This window comes from Pithys albifrons, chromosome 5 (genome assembly GCF_047495875.1).
Source record: "Pithys albifrons albifrons isolate INPA30051 chromosome 5, PitAlb_v1, whole genome shotgun sequence".
NCBI lineage: Eukaryota > Metazoa > Chordata > Aves > Passeriformes > Thamnophilidae > Pithys > Pithys albifrons.
In genome coordinates this window covers 66,992,541-67,009,932 of record NC_092462.1, presented here as the reverse complement: position 1 = coordinate 67,009,932, position 17,392 = coordinate 66,992,541, and the positions used below count along the sequence as shown (strand labels likewise).

General features: G+C 44.6%; 1 protein-coding gene across 1 annotated transcript; it reads left to right on the top strand.

Moving 5' to 3' along the window:
* The first annotated feature begins 603 nt into the window (after positions 1-603).
* RNF4 (ring finger protein 4) lies at positions 604-15,706 on the top strand. The gene is made up of 8 exons (XM_071556939.1): positions 604-735; positions 6,223-6,385; positions 6,854-6,974; positions 7,715-7,794; positions 9,100-9,109; positions 10,249-10,414; positions 12,561-12,609; positions 12,948-15,706. The coding sequence occupies exons 2-8, from the start codon at positions 6,377-6,379 to the stop codon at positions 13,095-13,097; spliced, it is 585 nt and encodes a 194-aa protein (XP_071413040.1). The 5' UTR covers positions 604-735; positions 6,223-6,376; the 3' UTR covers positions 13,098-15,706.
* The last annotated feature ends 1,686 nt before the right edge of the window (positions 15,707-17,392 follow it).

Sequence of the window (17,392 nt, the reverse complement as noted above, 5' to 3'; positions counted from 1 at the left end):
CTTTTGGGAGGGGAGATAAGGGCGTGGATTCCCCCCTGCAAACGCTTATAATGAGCTACACGCTGGATCTGGACTAAATATGTCATGGGCAACAGGTAATGGCTTTAATGAGTTTGCTCAGTGTGTTGGGAACACTGAGAAAAATAATTTCCTCACAGAAAGAGTAATTAGACATTGGTGTGGTCGGCTCAGGGAGGCGGTGGAGTCTCTGGAGGTGTTTAAGGAAAGGCTGGACGAGGAACGCGGTGCCTGGTGCGGGTGACACGGCTGTTCTCGGTCACAGGTTGGACTCAGAGGCCTTCTACAACCTCACTGGTTCTGTGACTGTGACTGGCAGAGCTCACACACCGCCTGCCTGCAGGTACAACAGTACCACAGAACACACCAAAAGCACGGTCGGGGCCGAAGTGACCTGGGGCCGAACTCACCTGGCGCCGCAGAGACCTTTCGAGGGGCAGAAGGGCCCGACAGCTCCGCACGCCCGACAGAACTACAGCTCCCCGCATGCCCCGCGGCCGGGGAAGGAGCGGGACCCTCCCCTGGCCGCCAATGATTGACGTGTGCGCCGACCAGTCGGCGGGCTCAGCGCCGCGGCCCCGCTAATGGCAGGCGGGCGGGGGAGGGCTCTGTGTGCGCCGCTGCCGCCGGCTGAGGGAGCGCGGCGGGCCGGGGGCTCGGCTGGGGGAAACGGCGGCACCGGGCCCGTCCCGCCTGCCCGAGAGCCCGGGGCGCCAGGTGAGGGGGCTGGGGGCGGCAGGTGAGGGGGAGGAGAAGGGAAACGGCGAAAAGGATCGGGAACGGGAGCAGGCGTTCCCGGCCGCGGTGGGGGGAGGGCGGCAGATGTGGCCGCTCCTGCCGGTGCTCGGGGCCGGCGCTCCGGCCTGGGGACGGTGCCCGACCCCCTTCCCCGGGTGCGGCCCTGCCCGGAGCCGCGGGGCGGGCCCGCTCTCGGTGCTCGGGGCGCTGCCCGGGGTGCGGGGCAGCCCCGCCGCTCCTGCCCTGCCCTGCTCGGACCGGCGGCGGCCCCAGCGCCGAGGGCCGGGCCGGCTGCGCTGCCGCCGTCGTACCCCGCGTTCCGGCAAGGTGAGTCTCCTCTTCCGCGGGGGAGCCGCAGGGGCTCGGTGGATGTAGCTGTGTGGAAGTTGTGGCTCTCCCCTCCCATTCCGTGTGACAGCAGCAGTGGGGAAAATGTTTCGCTGCTGCTTCAGCGCCCCCCTGCACTTCGGTTACAGGATGTGGAGAGTCTTAGCTGGTTTTTTTGCTTTCTTCCGTATCTGATTTTTGAGACTGTCGAAGGTAGGCTGTGGCCTCTCTAAGAGAAACTTGTGCAAGTAAGAGCAATGAGGAGCTTTTCTTCTGGCCAGTGTCTCGCTTCCTTTGCCGTTTCTGAATCAGGACGTCTGGCCTCTGAAAAATTTTGGTGTGTTTTGTCTGTGGGTGTTTTGCTGTTACGTTTGTCTTAAGCTGCTCATGAACGTGTCATGTTTGTCTGCTTCGAGCAGGCAGACTGGTGTATCTCTGTGGTAGGCTGGTTATTTCTCATATTTACTCTGTTTAAACTTCCTCTCACTAAGCTTTTGTATTTTGGGAATGTTTGACCTCATTTGTGTAACACGTAATAGACTCAACTTCTGTTTCCACTGAAGTTGCTGTAGTGCATCTGAAAAAAGGGGAGCAGTTTTAAAGGTACTGAAGGCACAGGAATAGGAGGCTTTGTAAGAGTAAAATATCGGATTAGTGTTCTCTGTGGTAAAAAAAAATAAATCAAACTAGCACTTTGTGATTGGTATATGCATCTTCTGGCCACAGAAATCTTGTTATGCAGCTGCATCTTTGATATTGTGTTTTTCTGTTGTTGGGAGTACAAAGAGACATATTGAGTAGAAATGAGAAGCAAAGTGTTAAAGGCTTGGCTGCCACCTTTTGGAAAGGAATATACACAGGTTTTGTCACCTGTGCCTCGCACATTCCCAACGGTTTGATTGACATGATTGCTTTCTTCAAGTAGATACTTAAGTGTATTTGTTTTATTTAGGATGATTATGCACTAAAGTCTTGTTGAGAAGTGGGGAAAATCTCCTTCTTGCTTAAGACAATCTGCCTCAATTCATGCTAAGCACAGGGGAGACCAAGACTGTTGAGTGATGCTAGAGAAGTTTTCAGTTTATATTGTCCAGAGAATCAGTCATTTTTGAATGGTTCTTCAAACATATTTAATTAGTTCAACTTGAACTCAGTGAAAATGTTAACATTTTTGTTGAGGAAAAAATTTTAACAGGAGACTTAAATGAGGATTAGGAGTAGTTACCACTCCTAGTGTAGACATTCTTAATTTTAATGGCTTGACCATTATTTTTCTCAAGTATCTACCTGTACAGAGAAAAGTTGGTGGATATAGTCCTTGAAATTCTGTTAGTTATGAGGCCACAGAGCTCTGCCTGTGAGAGGAAGGGGAATGGCTTTTTCTGGTACTGTTTTCATCCTGCCATGGTGCAATAAAAAGTATGTAAAACTTAGAAGTATTTAGTGCCTTGCTAAGTGGATCTGCTAAGTTTTTACATACACAAAACAAGTCTTTCTACTTTTTAAGAAGTCTTAATTTTAGAATTTTGAGTTGATGTCTGAATGCATCTTGCTGTAAGTCTCACAGGTAACTCCAGCTGAAGCTGTGAGTTAGTGAGGCCCTGGGATGTGTGTGTGTTGAGAGGGAGGGGGTGATGCAGAAATTCTTTGTGTTACCCACTCTTGGAAGTCTCGGTGCTGTGGTTTCATAGTGGCTGCTGGAAGGGGAGTGTACGGGCCTTATCTTTTAACTTGGCCTCTCCAGTCCTGTGTAACAGGTTGTGTTATTATATTGAAGGGTACTGATGTTTTAAATTTTAAGGAACTCTTACTGAAGAGTGTATTCTCTTAATGTGCAACATGTTTACCTTTGTTCTTGTGCATTACTAGACTCACTCTGTGGTGTTTTCTGTGCATTTCTAGACTTGCTGTGTGGTGTGTTTAACAAACTAAGCTTTGCTTTATTTTCATTGTGCATTCTTGCACTGAGACAGTTAATGTTCAGTGAAGTTTCCCAAGTAAGCCAAGAACGTGTGGAAATCTACAGTGCCACAGAAGAGGTTCTTGCAAAACAAAAATGTTGCTGGATCATGGACTCCTTCCATAGTCTTAATAAATTCCAACAGTCTGATTTTGTTTATAAACATGACTCTCTGGAGATAGGTTGTATGGACACTGATGAACCTGCCTATGATGGTTTATTTTGCAGTGGTTTACACTGATGAGCTTCCCTGTGGGTATAGTTCTCAACAGAACTTCTTCAGAAGCAGCTCTGAAGAGGTTACGATTTGAGCCATTGCCAGGTAGAACATTTGTGCCTTGTGTGTACTCTCTGCATTAATCACAAAGATGGTGCTGGTGTTAAACCACCTGAATTGCAACAGTGCTCTCTGTCACTTCAGGCAGAAGGTGGTTCTGTCTTCTCTTGCCATTGAGGTCTGATACTGGAGCCTCTGAGACATTTCAGAGCAATCCTGTAAATAATCTGTTCCTTTGATATCTTGGTAAAGAAACATGTGGATAGTTAAAGTGATAGAGTGGTCTTAGTGTGACAGGTCTCCTATTGTGTTACTGTGCTTTGCTTTTCACCATAACTTGAAAATGTAAGTTTGTTTGTTGGTTGGCTTCATTTTTTTCCTCTTATAGCTCTTCTTTGACATTGAGGCCAAAGAGAGTCTGTGCAACGTTTTTTGTTTGAAGTCATCCCAGGTGCTCCCACTGTGTTTTTTACCTTTCTAAAGATAGTTTGTCAACAAACCATTGCACTGAGTTATATTCAGTGTTAATCCAAAAATCACCAGGTTCTGTGAAACCTTCTGGATGTTTTATATCCAAACCCGTGGTGTCTGGTGAATACGACAGGCTTCTTTTTTGCTGTCCTTTACCAGTGCAGATACGCCAGTGTATCAAGTTGCTCTGAAAGGTTCTGTTTTAAAACACTTCTAAGAACTTATAGTTAAAAGCAAGTTTGTATAAAATTCATTTCTTTATAATCCTCAATGTGTGTACCAAGTAACATTTCTAGCTTTTTAATGTCCCAAGTATTTTTTTCAATTCCGTATCTGAGGAGAATCAAGGAAAATGTCTCTTAGCTGTTGATGAAATAAAACTTAAAATAATCTAATGGCCTAACTTCTTAATATACCTCTCATGTTGCTCACTCTTGTTTATTCTCTTGCTTGTTCAGGAAACCTCTTTGCCCAAGTTATTTTTGATTTCATTTGTACCTGGTCGATGAAAGTGGTAGCTTGTCTTGGAGCAGTGAGTTTGAAACAGCAGATGTGTTGGTTTAGGGATGATTCTCTCCCTTGCCCTCTCCCTCATTCCTGGTGCTGTGTGTCCTCCTCCTTCACCTCCCTCTTCCTGTGGTCTCTTAAAACCCCCAAGCCCATGAAAAATAATCATATGGAATTAGGAACTCCTACAGCACACAGAAGATGTGCTCATAGAACAGTCCCTCTGGTTTGGGGGCTTTTGTTTGAGCGCATCATTAAGCATGGTCTTGTTTTAAATCTTCTTTTCCCTTATTCCAGTAACTCAGTAAAGTGAGTAAAATGTCTTCTCAAGAATGTTGGTTGGGAAGGCTGGCCGAAAAGCCTTCTTTCTTAATAAGTGAAATGAAATCTAGACCTTAAGAACAGTGTGATGAAGTGTTCAAAGAGAACTCACATTATCTGGACACAGAATGTTACAGAAAGGGTGGTGTGGGTGAGTCCTGTATTGAGTGAGCAGGAGATAAGTCAGTTTCCAACTTTCTCTGAGCTTTAGTCTTCAACATCCCAGGTGAGAACATGAGGCTGTTTCTCATATCTGCCAGAAAAACTGTACATGTCAGTTTAGATTCCTAAAAAGAAAAATAAATCTTGACACTGTCAGAACTGGTTAGTGAATAGGTGCATTGTGGGAGTGGGTGTTGTGTGCAACAGTTCTGAAGGTGAGATCCACTGGGACCAGAATCTGCCTGTGCACTCACTGAACATGAGGTCTGGCAGTGTAGTGAGTGGTTCAGCTGAGGGTGGGGAGGGGGAAGGAAGCATGTTAACTTTCATTCTGGCTTTTGTGCCACTTTTAAAATGAAGAAATGTGAGAAAATTGATGAGTGGTGTATTGTGTTGTTTAACTATACATAAATATATCTTTGAGCTTAGTAATAAGTACCAAATTTTGTGTAAGCATTTTTCTCAAGCATGTTTTGTTTTAATAATGTTGCACTTCAGTGTTAATGGATCTCTTAAGAAAGTAATTTATGAAGTAGGGAGAGTAAGTTGAAGATGGAAAAGGTAGTCAGGTTTCCTGTGATTCAAAGTTAGGATAAACCACTAGTGCTGTCCATCCCACCACCCCACTGCATAGTCTCCATGTTTCCTCATCTGTGAGTAGGCTAACAGCATCTGTGCTGGTCTTTGCAGTGAGAATCAATGTCAGCTCAGGAGACAGATCAGTTCTTGTTTAACACAACCGGGTTTTTCCTGGTCCCTCCGCTGTCTCCCCTCATGCCCACCCCCAGCTACTTGTTGTGTGTTGGGCCCATGGTGACTGTACCACAGCCGAGCTCCAAGATGGGACCTGCAGTACTTTGTCAGTTTCTCAGAGGTGCCTTTATGCTTTTCATCTCTCCCCCTTGGCAGGTAGCTGGGCACACACACCTGCAGGCACCAGAGCAGCCACGGTGAACTCGTGTTCTCCTGCAGATCAGCAAGTGTTTGAAACTGAAATTTCTCTGCTCCACTTGCTTTAGATTTCTCACAAAGTCTTTGTCTCCCAGCTGTTGGAATCTGGAGATGGGTTGGATAAGAGAACTGCTCATCTGGAGTTTTTGGTTTGCTGAAGATGGCTGCTAATGACAAAGTTCCCAGGGATTCCTGCCCACAGACATTGCCTCCAGAGTCAATCAGTTGCTTTTCGGTTCAATGCCATGGGGATTCCTTAATGTTTTCTGGTTTGATGTCAAATGCACTTGCACTGGTGTTTAGTGGGTAATAATGACTGAGGGTTCAGAGTCAGCTGCAGGTGTCTGAGCTCAAATACTGAACTCAGGGACTTTCCTCTCCTCTGGCTTTGGGCAGAAGGTGGTGACTCAGCAACGGGAGCCTTGGAGCAGGAGATATTGAAGAGAAGAAGCACTGCAAACAGGTAATTTTCTCCCTTTTCTTCTGACAGGTTTGGAAGAATATCGTTCTCTGACCCTCAGAAATCTGGACTTTCTATCAGTGTCCTACATAAAGGAACGCAAGGAATTTAGAGTTGTAGCTTCCTTGCCATTACTTCTTTGGTGTTTGTACCTCTTCTTCAGTGGTTTTAGATCAGAAACACTATGAGCACAGTAAGTATTTTGCTACCCAATGCAATCCTGATTCTTAAAACGTGTTTTCCATGGTGCTTCTGAGAATGATTTTAGGAGTTTGTAGCTAATACACAGGAACATAAGTATATTAAATCTTCATGTCACCATGTTCAGTGATAATGAAGATTTTGAATCTAAGTGCTAGCAATAGTTCAGAAATGCTTACAATGTGAGCAAAAACCTGATATATTGTGAACTAGTCTTCTCATCTGCAAACCATCATGATAGGCTTTTTCTTGGTGAGGAAACTGGTAAGAGATCCAGGGTGATATCTTTTCCTTAATGCCATGCATTCAGGCAGGAATAACCCATACCACCATTTGATGAATATTACAGCCATTCTAGGAGTGCCATCTGTATCCTTGTGTGTTTTCACTGGTGTTGCAAAATTGAGGGCCACGTTAATGTTACCCACACAGAAAATGCTAAGTGTTGGTTCTCTCTTAGACTCAACGAAAGCGTCGTGGAGGAGCAGTTAATTCTAGGCAAGCTCGGAAAAGAAACAGGTTTGTGGCCTCTACTGCAGAAATGGCTTCAGAAGCAGAGCCAATAGAACTTGAAGAAAGTGGTAAGTTTTCTTTTGAACTTGGTAAGGACAGAAACTGCAGGTTTGGTGTCCAACTGAATGTGTGTTTCTGCTGGTTTCTGGGCCCTTTGCTGTAGAGGAAGGGAAACCTCTGATTTTAGGAAGCACCTGGTATGGCATCTCTAAACAACAAGCCTACTGACAAGTGGTTTGGTTTGGTACCAAGTTATGATACATTTGCCACTACTGATAGATAATAATAAATAGATAATAATGATAAGAAAGGTCCTCAAAAGCTGCTCAAACATTTGGAATTCTACTCAGATGAGCTGGGAGTTACTGCAGCTGCCAGTACAGATAGGGGCAGACTAAGTTTGTGAACTCCCAAGTTTGAAGAAGAGAAATAAAACTCTGTCATTAGTTGTGCCCCATCTCAAGGGAGCATGTACAGCATGGTACTGTGAGGTTACTAATTTTTTCTGTATGATGAACATTCTGCTGTGTCAGATGAAGTGTCTGTTGCTGTGTGTCTCCTGCAAGCTGTTGTCATCCAGCCGAACTGTGTGAAGAGTTCAGCTGCTGTTCCCCTTGCATTGCAGCTTGCAGAAGACAGGGCTGGTAATGCTCTCTGTGGACTGCAGAGGGCAGAGCTTGAGTGAAATGCTGGACATGTTCCTCAAGAGAAGATGGACAGGGCATGGCTGAATCTCAGCCTGTTATACAGTGGGAGGCAATTTTACTCCTCTGCAATCTCTGATCTTGATTCTAACCTTTTTTTTCAGCTGGCGAAGAAGTAGTAGATCTCACGTGTGAGTCTTCAGGTCCTGTAGTCGTGGATCTAACTCACAATGATTCTGTTGTGGTAGGTAGTGAATAGCACACTTGCTTAAATGTTTCAGTCAAATTAGTTTTCTCTTGTGCTCCCTCATAGAATCTGACTTTAAGTTCAGAGTTGACTTGTCAGTGCATGAGAGTCCCATGTCACAGATAACACAGAGGCTGCTCTGGAGGTGCACTTGCAGATTGCAATAGCGTAATACAAAATACCTTTCTGCTCTGCAACCTGTCATGTGTAGTGTAACATAAAGAGATGCAATGGATAGTTGAAGCTTTTATATCAAAGATAGTCGTAAAATTGTTCAGATTGAAAAGAACCTCTAAGATCATTGAGTCCAACCATTCACCCAGTGCTGCCAACTCCACAACTAAACCATGTCCCTAAGCACTACATCTATGTGTCTGAAATACCTCCAGGGATGGAGACTCAAGCACTGCCCTGGGCAGCCTCTTGACAACCCTGTTGGCGAAGAATTTTTTCTAATAAACGTATTGGCCAGAGATTTAAAGAAAAAGCCAAGGAAGAGAAGAGTAAGTTTGACTTCCCAGATATAAAGTGTTTAGCTGCAAGCATTACTCCTGTCAGATGATGCTGAGCACAACTGTAGCTGACTGGGTACAAACTAGTTGAGCTCATTAGTCCAACAAGGCTGAAAAAAACTCCACTTTTTTTTTCTTTACTACTTATTTGAAAAGTAGAGCAGTCTTTGACCCAGCCAGCAGTGTGGTTTATCCCCTCAGATTTTGGATGCCACTGCTGCTGTGCAAAGCAGAAACAAGCAGCAGGAATAGCATCGTGGGTATTTCTTGCTGAGATTGTTCCCGAGCCTTTGCAAAGGAAAGGCCTCAGACTTTACTACAGAATCTGCCCCTGCTGCAGTTCCACCAAAGGTAACAGTGGGTTAGGCATTGGGGTTTTTTTTAGCTTCAGCAGCTGCTCTCATGTGAAATGTTTATGGACATCACTGCTGAATCTGCCTGTTTGGGGAGAAAGAGGGAAAGGATCACCTCCAGCCTGAAGCCATAAATCAGGGAACTGAAATGGGGGAGTGGGGAAGGAGGAGGTTCAGGTGGTTCATCACCTGCCTCTATTTCTACCCCACTGGAGCAGCAGGAGCAGAGTCATCAGCATTCACTTGATTGTTTACAGAGCAGCAGTTAATATACTACTTTTAACATTCTTAATCAAAATAGGAGCAATAACCTACCGTATTTAGCTTGTTTTGTTGTAACTGCTTTGTTTAACTGGTGTTTGTATGTAATAGCTGAGGTGCACAGCAAGGTCTAATTGTGTTTTTTTTCTCTCCTTTCCCATATGTATTGATGCAAGATTGTTGAAGGTGAGTTGACATTTCAACATTGATAACAGAATGGTCCTAAACATCATTATTATTTTTTGTTTGCCTTTTCTAGTGAACTTGAGCAGCATGGATTGAAAATGAATCTATCTGGTGTCTTAGAGTATGAATCCAGTCTGTGTTTGATAGTCACTATCAGAGCTTGTTGAAAGTATCTGAAATAAAATATATGAAAACTGCTCCAAATACTTCTTACTTTCCAAAACCAGAATTCCTTTAAGCCCTAAGTTGACCATAATTTTAATTTGCACTGAAATATCAACTTTGAATAAAAAAAAAGACAAAAGATTTGTTTAACTTGTATTGCAGTGAAGGAACTAAAGAAGAAAGTGATTTGTGGTCATAGTATTCAGTTTCATTATCTAATCTAACATACTTCAGATTTTGTAGAGAGAAATAATGGCATGTGTGGAGTTGGTGTTTTTCTACTTCAGGTGCTAAAATAGTTACAGGTCTAAAGAAGTTAATCTTTTACATCTTGTAAAAGATGTCAGCCTTGTTCTGATATTACTGGAGGTGCATAGGTAAGTGATCAGCTGCTTACCTAGAATGTCATCTGTTCTGTGCTCTGAATGAAGCAGAAGCAAGTGAAAATACCTGCATTAAAAGTTGTGGCTAAACACTTGGGCAGGAAGGGACTTCAATTTTGTGATTCTTTTTGTCATTTTAATTGATTAGTGCTTGATTATTGTTACATGGACACTGGAGTTGCTGAGATACTTGACTTCAGGCTTCTCTCTCCCGTATCACACACACCAGTTGTTGCAGTTCCTTACCACAGGATCATAGCAGTTTCTGTCCGTAAGGACTGGCAGAGGGATCTTCCCTTTGTAGGGAAGAGGATTCACAGGTGGTATAATGACGTGAAGTTTATGACATGGAGAATCTTTCAGGTCACATTTTTGCTGTTTGTAGCATGAAGAGAGCAAATGTTTTGTGTCAGTATGTAGCAGAATGTTCGCAATCTCTGGACGTTCAGATTTAATATTTAGGAAATTAGCTGAATATGGTCCATTTAAAATAGGAACTGTTACAGACTATTTCTAATCCATTCCAAGAGTAGTTCCAGGAAGAGAGATTGAGAGATTGTAGTAAGCTAACATGGCAAAATTAACTTGCAGAGAATCAACGACAAAGGAGAAACCTCAGGCTAAGAAGCCAGCGGCAGTCGGACAGCTGTGTGCTGAGCAGTGATGATGAAGATGAAACAAGAGACAGTGATGTGTATGTGACTGATAAAGTGTCTCGAGAAGTGGCACCACTGGAAGAGGAAACTGCAAGTTCAAAGTATGTGTGCCCCATGACCTACAAACATTGAGTTGTGCTGCTTTTGACACAGACAGGACTGGGTTGTATTGCCATCACCTGACTTATCGTTGAGGCCTTCACTTAGTTCCCTGTTTCAATGAGTACAGCATCCCTTGTTGCTTGATGATCAAATTATACCATTTTGCACTTCAGGATGAAAAGCCAGCCCAAGACAGATGTGCAACTTTGTACACAGCCTTACAGCTGAGTGGGGGGGTATGGCAATGAAGGGCGATTAGTCACAGGCCGTAGCTCACAATGTATTGATTGCATTTGCTTTTTGTGCAAAGCTCTTACAGTTAGGTTAGATATGGAAATACTTTTGTTGGCGTTGATGAGGCTTGGTATGACAAGACTGGCAGGCAGCAGCCTGGCAAATTCCAGGAGGAATGCCTCTGCATTCCCTGCTTTTTTGGCACACTGTGCCAGTTAGCTGCCTTTCTCCCAGCAGCAGATGTCCTCCCAAGGCATCCTTCAAGGCGACTGTGGAGGTCGTGGTTTTATGGCCAGTTCTCATTCTGTCCTGTGGGTGTCACGGAGCCCTGATGTGTTTGTGTGTGAGATGGAGATCTTGCTGTTTGAGACAGTAAAGGCTCCACTCTGCAGAGAAACAGTAAAGTCTTGCTGTAATGTGTTAGTGAACTTGTGTGTTTGTGTGACTAGGGAAGGCAAAGAACATAAGAATTTTGGTATAAACTTTTTACAAGTGGTTTTTTGGATGGAAAAAAGTATAGGGTTAATGAAGCCAGTGTGCTTTGAGCCTTTTGGATTACTGAGAGTCAGTGTGGGAGAGAACTTGAGGGTGGAACTTCTGGGTGTCAGGTCATAGATATGACACTGAAAGAGCCTGTGCACTGAAAGGGCTTATGCTATTCTAAATCATGGTGCATTTTGCCAGTGGATTTAAAGATGTGTAAATATTGGTTGTTACATATTTCACAGAACAAATGCCACTAATTGGATAATATAAAAAATAGTCGTTTGTTTCTTAAGCCTCAAGCTTCTCTGTTAGAGATTGCACCTTCCTGCTCTGTGTAGATAAGGATAAAAGAATTCAGTGCTGTAGCATTTAACGTTGACAAAAGGGTCCTTCCTGGTGCTGGAGACTGCCAGAGCCATCTGCAGTGTTAACCTGTAGTGTTGGACTCGTCTTCCTTTTAAGAAGATTATCATTAATTGTAATTTGATATTGAGGTGCTATGATAGCTGCTGCCTAAAAAATTTGCAGAGTAAAAATGGGAGAATTATTGGAGTTAAGTTCTGTAGGTTCAAGTAGGGGTGGGTAGGTGTTAATAGTCCTCTCCACGTGAGTTTAAACTATTTCATGCTTTCTATTTAATTCTCTTCAATCAATAAATTACAAACTGGTTTAGTGTGGGCGGTGACATAAGAAAACCAGGTCTTTATGACAGAGTTCTGAATGTTTAAAATAGAGATTAGTTTGTAAAGAAAAGTGAAAGGAGGTTCTTTCTTTTTCTGATAGAGAATATTTTTCAGCATTTGGGCTTAGGCAGCTGAGCTGTGTCTGTTGGCAAGTGTGTGTGCAGTAGAGCTGTCCTGGAGGGCAGCAGAGGCACCTCTGCAACCACAGCTGGGTAAAAGCCACCGAGTCTGTCTTTCCCTCTTGGAACTAGAAATTTGGGGTTGTTTCCTCATGCTGGTGTATTCCTGCCCTCCCTTTTATAAGGAGTCATTCTTGGAATGTGTGTATCCCTGGGCTGTTGGTAAATCAGAACAGGGGACGTTTGAATTCCTGACATCCTCTTCCCTTTCTAGAATGACTCGTTTCTGGGGCACAGGGAGATACTTTTGTCACAGAGCTGTGACTGATGTTGATGGCTGTTTCTGTGCTGCACAGTGCTAGAGATTTCCGTGACTTCTAGACTAGAGCAGGGTGACTGACTGCATCTTTCCCCTCGTGAAAACCTTTCCCTTAGGACAGGGCAACCCAAACTCCTTATTACATGCCACACGCTGAGGGAGTTAGAGGTATGCAGGGATCTTCAAAAGAAATACATCTGGCCAGGCAGTGCGCTCAGATGGTGATGGGACATTTTGTGTCAGGAACCCTGGATGTGCGGTGAAATTAATGGCTGCGTGTTCTTTCTGTTCTCTCTGCCACAAGGCCCTCTGGTACCGTTAGCTGTCCAATCTGCATGGATGTCTACTCAGAGGTAAGGACCTGTCCTCCTTTCTATCTTGTGGGAGGGAGAACGGGGCAGAGAGGGAGCTGCACAGCTCAGTTGGCCTGTGTGGGATGTTGCAGAGGTCTGGCTTGAAGCACAGAGCTTGCTTTGAAGCTCACAGTAACTTTTCACTGGAAGGCACTTCTTGGCGGTGTGGGTAGAGGGAGAAACCTTTGCCAGGATGGCACTGAAAGATCTTTGGGTTCCTTGTTATTCTAAGAGTAAAGAACAATTCCAGATATCCAAGTCCTGTTTGCCTGGTGGCAGGAGACCAGCAAAGTTGAATTTTTTACTTCCAATGCCTGTTGTGGTTTTCTTTCTTCCAGATTGTGCAAAGTGGACGACTGATTGTGTCAACAAAATGCGGCCATGTCTTCTGCAGTCAGTGCCTCCGTGATGCCCTTAGGAATGCCAACTCCTGTCCAACCTGCAGGAAGAAACTCACTCACAGACAGTATCATCCCATTTATATATGAGTACTTTTATTTCTCAGGACAGTCTCAACTGGATTTTGGGGAAAAATGTCATGTTTTCAGTTCTCTGAAGATGTAAAGAGGAGCAGATTGTGCACAAACCCAAATAAAACTGGGTTGTTTTGGAGAACAACTTGTATGTATCTAGCAGCTTTTTTTATGGTCCAAGCTGCTTCTTGTTATCTTCCTGGTTATAATGTTTTATCAATGACTGTGTTTAAACTAGACCAGCAGCCTAGACTGGAAAGGAAGCAGTTAATCAATCTCCTTCTTTTTTTAATGCTTTAAATGAGGGGGCCCAAATATTTTGTTTTTTCTTACTCTATAAATTATTCCCACCATCACATATAGATAGGGAATAGTTTCCTTCCAGAAGACAGATTAGTCATTTACCATTTAATTACACTTCTGTTTTCATTCTGTAAGCAGCTCAGGACTCCTACTTTCCTGCATGTCATCTTTGCCCAAGTAAAGTTCTGTACTGATGGGTTGCTTTTTCATAAATCTTGACAGTGAAGGTTATGCAATAAAATAACCTGCTGTTGACCAGCACAGTCGGGTGTTTTGAGCAGAAGGCTTGAACATGTAGATGTTTTTATGAACTCCATGAGATCTAAAGTACGTGGAAACGTTGCAGCATGTACAATATGAAAATACTTTTGATTGTTTTAGCTGCCAAGAAAGAATTCCTGTATTTGAATCCCAGCGCTAAATTTATTTTACAACATGATGAGATGGTCTCTTGGATTTACTGCTGTGCTGTAACATTCTCTCCTAATAGCTAATGGCAATACAGACTTCTCTAGGCTTCCTAGTGATGAGTAAGAAGCAATTTGTATGCTGTCCTCTTGTCAGCTGAATACCAAACTACCTACAGATCATCTTAATTTATCAGCTGTTCCCTGTTTAATGCTTTGAGTGTATTCACTTTGCTGTTCTCTCTGGTTGTTACACTGATACCTGACTGGTTGTAGTCTGGTGCATAGAATTGAAAATTAAGTAACTGTACTGGCATGGATTTAGGAAGTGGAGGCTTTAAAAGGTTTTTGGTAGCAATGTTAACTTGACAAGTTTTTGAGAGAGAAGTTTAGTCTCCCTTTGCCCTGAGGGTTGTCCATCTTTCTTTAAATATGTATTTTTTTAAAAAACGAGAAGACAGATACATGTCCTAGGAGAGAGAATTCCTTTGTTTCAGAAGGCAGGAAATACATCAGTTTATGCACTTACATCGAGTCACTTTTTCCTCCCCCAGAACTGAGTTTTAAATGTCTGCTTTAAGCCTGTTGCTAAATGTGCAAGCTGATGTGGAATTGTAGATGAACAAAAACAGGTTTATGTAGACAAGGTGATTGAAATCAGTGTTTTATGATCCACATTTGCAGTAGGTGCATCTATAGTTAACCTTGGACACCTTTTGGCAGTTGGTTGATTATAGAAACCATTACAAGAACCGTTCTGTGCCCAGGTGCAGCACACCTGTAGGATGGTAATGTTGGTGTCACGTGTCTTTGCTAACCTGTCCTAGGGATCTGAAGGAAGCCTTTAATTAAAACAGCTCTTCTAAATTAGCCGTCTTAAGGTCTCTCTTGAAGTTTGCAACCCAAAGGAAAGTTGATTTTTTTTTAATGAGGATATTTAGGGATGTTTCTGGATATGGTAATGCAAAGTTTTGTTCCATAAAAGCTGTCTGAAGAAATGCAGTACCTTCCCCACCCTGGTTTGGAACAGCTTTGGCTCAGCATGTTTAGCAGGCATCTGCAGTTCCTGCAGCTGTGGCAATAGGGTGAGCCCTACAAAGTTACACACATGAAGCTTGTCTGTGATCCCATTGGTAATGTGAACTACAAGCCAGGACTACAGCTCTCCTAGGGCAGTGTGGTGGCAGTGACAGCTGCATTTGTGTCCCAAAAAGCAGACAGTCAATGCTTAAAGCATTAACTGTGTGAAGAGAAGCAACTCAAAACTGTCAAGACCCTTATGGGTGGCAGAAACAGCTTTCTCCAAGTAGCTTAAGAAAGAAATAATAATAAATTCTGGCCAGTTTTCCTTGGGTGACTTGATCGTTCCTCTCACAGAGCAAAGAGGATTTAAGGGATTACTTCTGGGGTTGAGGGTGAGTTGGTTAACCATGTATCTTTCCCAGTGTATCAGCCATAGCCTAATGAGTTTGCACAACTCCCTCCATGTAAATACCACTTTACAGATACTGTCTCAATAAATAGATCTAATTGAAATTTAGATATCAGAAACTGACATAACAAGACAAAATGTTTTAGTTTTTGTGTACCCTGTGAAGTGCCACAAATTCCGTGCATCTCAAAATGGATATTATGCCTCAGTACACTGAAAAATAAGAAATTTGTTACTTGTTTCTTTTTAGGAGAAAAAAAAATCAGAATATATTTGAGTTTCAGAAATGTTTCACATTGGGAAGAAGTCATAGATAATGAAAAAAATCTTTATATTATGTAGATGTCTGTCCTGTTGTATATAGTTCAATTTTTCCTGTATTTAATTGTATTTGAGTCTCTCTGCCCATCTACGTTGGACTCTGCTGGTAAGCAGAGGGTTCTTTTAACAGGTGGAAATAAAACGATTGGTTTGCTCAATAAGAAGGGCTCATTGTTTTTGTCACACCATAGTCATTGATTAGGGGGGGAAAGTGCTGAGGACCCAGCCTTTCAGCTCCTGGGGCCAGCGTGTGTTGTGTGGGGCAAAGGAGGAGGGCACTGCCTGGGGCGGGAGGGATGGGGGGGATGAGAAAGGGTAGTCCTGCTGTGGGCTGGGGCAGTGAGGCAATGTAGGGGGGCTTGTGAGTGGAGGGATCCCGGGAGCCGGTGCCATTGAGGGCTCACTGGAAGGAGGGAGGAAAGGGGCCCAGATTTGGTCACTTTGATTTCCTTGGAAGAGAAGACTTTTGAGGAGTCAGGTGTGAAGGAGGAGTTCCCTGCTGAAGGTCCCCAGTATGTCATCGACACTGTCCCCAGGTCCCCACTCTTGTCCCAACCCCGCTTCTACACTTGGTGCGCAAGAGGCCATTCCACACACACAGTGGAGGGATTTGCTTTATTTACAGTTCTGCCCAGTTCTGCTGGTTGGCAAGCCAAAACCTTAGCCAGGCAATTCTGCCCACAGGCGATTCATCTCTGTAGGCCCCACACATGCTGTGGCCATGGCTGGCTGCCCATGGTGGTGGCACCCCGAGTTGCTGGATGCAGACAGGGCTGAGCTCTGTGGAGGCCGCGGGCACCAGGGCTGTGCAGGAGGAGGTGGCTCTGCCTGGCTGAAGCCTCTGTGATGGGAAAGCAGGAGGATCCTTGTGCCAAGCACAGGCACTTCCAACGAGTTCCAGCAGTGAGCTGCCTTGGGGTCAGGGCTGGGCTTGTGGGAAGGGGAAGGGCTGATGTGCCATGGCAGCAGTCTCAATCCCTCACCACCTTTTCCTCGATCTCCTCCCAGGCGGAGGACAACAGGCAGTCGTAGGCAGCAGCGCAGGAAGAGGAGAACTGCAGCTCTTCTCCCTTGGCTGAGCAGGTGCCACCAGCAGGGCCAGGGGGCCAGGCAGCTGCTCCACCCAGACCCAGAGGTCGCGGCCGTGCTGTCCTGCACACACTGCGGCGCTGGGCACGTGCCACCCGGAGAAGCATTGCAGATGTGATCCAGTGACGTGGCCAGCAGGTAGAGGGACTGAGGGATGTGGAAGAAGGTATGGAGGCAGCGAGAGCAGCAACAGCCAGAGCAGCAGGGGCAGAGAGCCAGGCAGCTGCCCCACCCAGACCCTCCTGCTACCACAGCCCCACAACAAGTCAGCTGGAAGCTCTCAGTGGGCAGTGGACAGGGGCATTCCCGCCAGTGACAGACACCTGCTCTGAGGATGAGAGTCTCTGGGATGTCTCCAGCCTCCTAGCACCATCCCAGGAGGAAGAAGGCACACAGGAAAGCTGGAGCACTGGTGGAGAAAGTGACTCACTAGATTATCCATCAAGCTCCTACACAGATGATGATCAAGAGCTGTTCGAGACAACCTCTTCTTCCAGCTCCCTCAGCACATGTGGATGAAGCTCATCAGGTCCCTTGTGCACATTCAGGTTCCTCAGATGGTCTCCAACCTGATCCTCTGCTCCACTGGACTGAGATCTTCCTTCTGCCAATCCCTATATTTGCCATTCTCCACTTTAGCACCATGGCTGGAGCACTTGCTGTGTTAGACTGAAGCACAGAAGTCATCGAGAACCTCAGCCTTCTCTTTGTCCCGGATAACTGTGTTTTCCATCCCTTCCAGAGAGGGCCCACCTTTT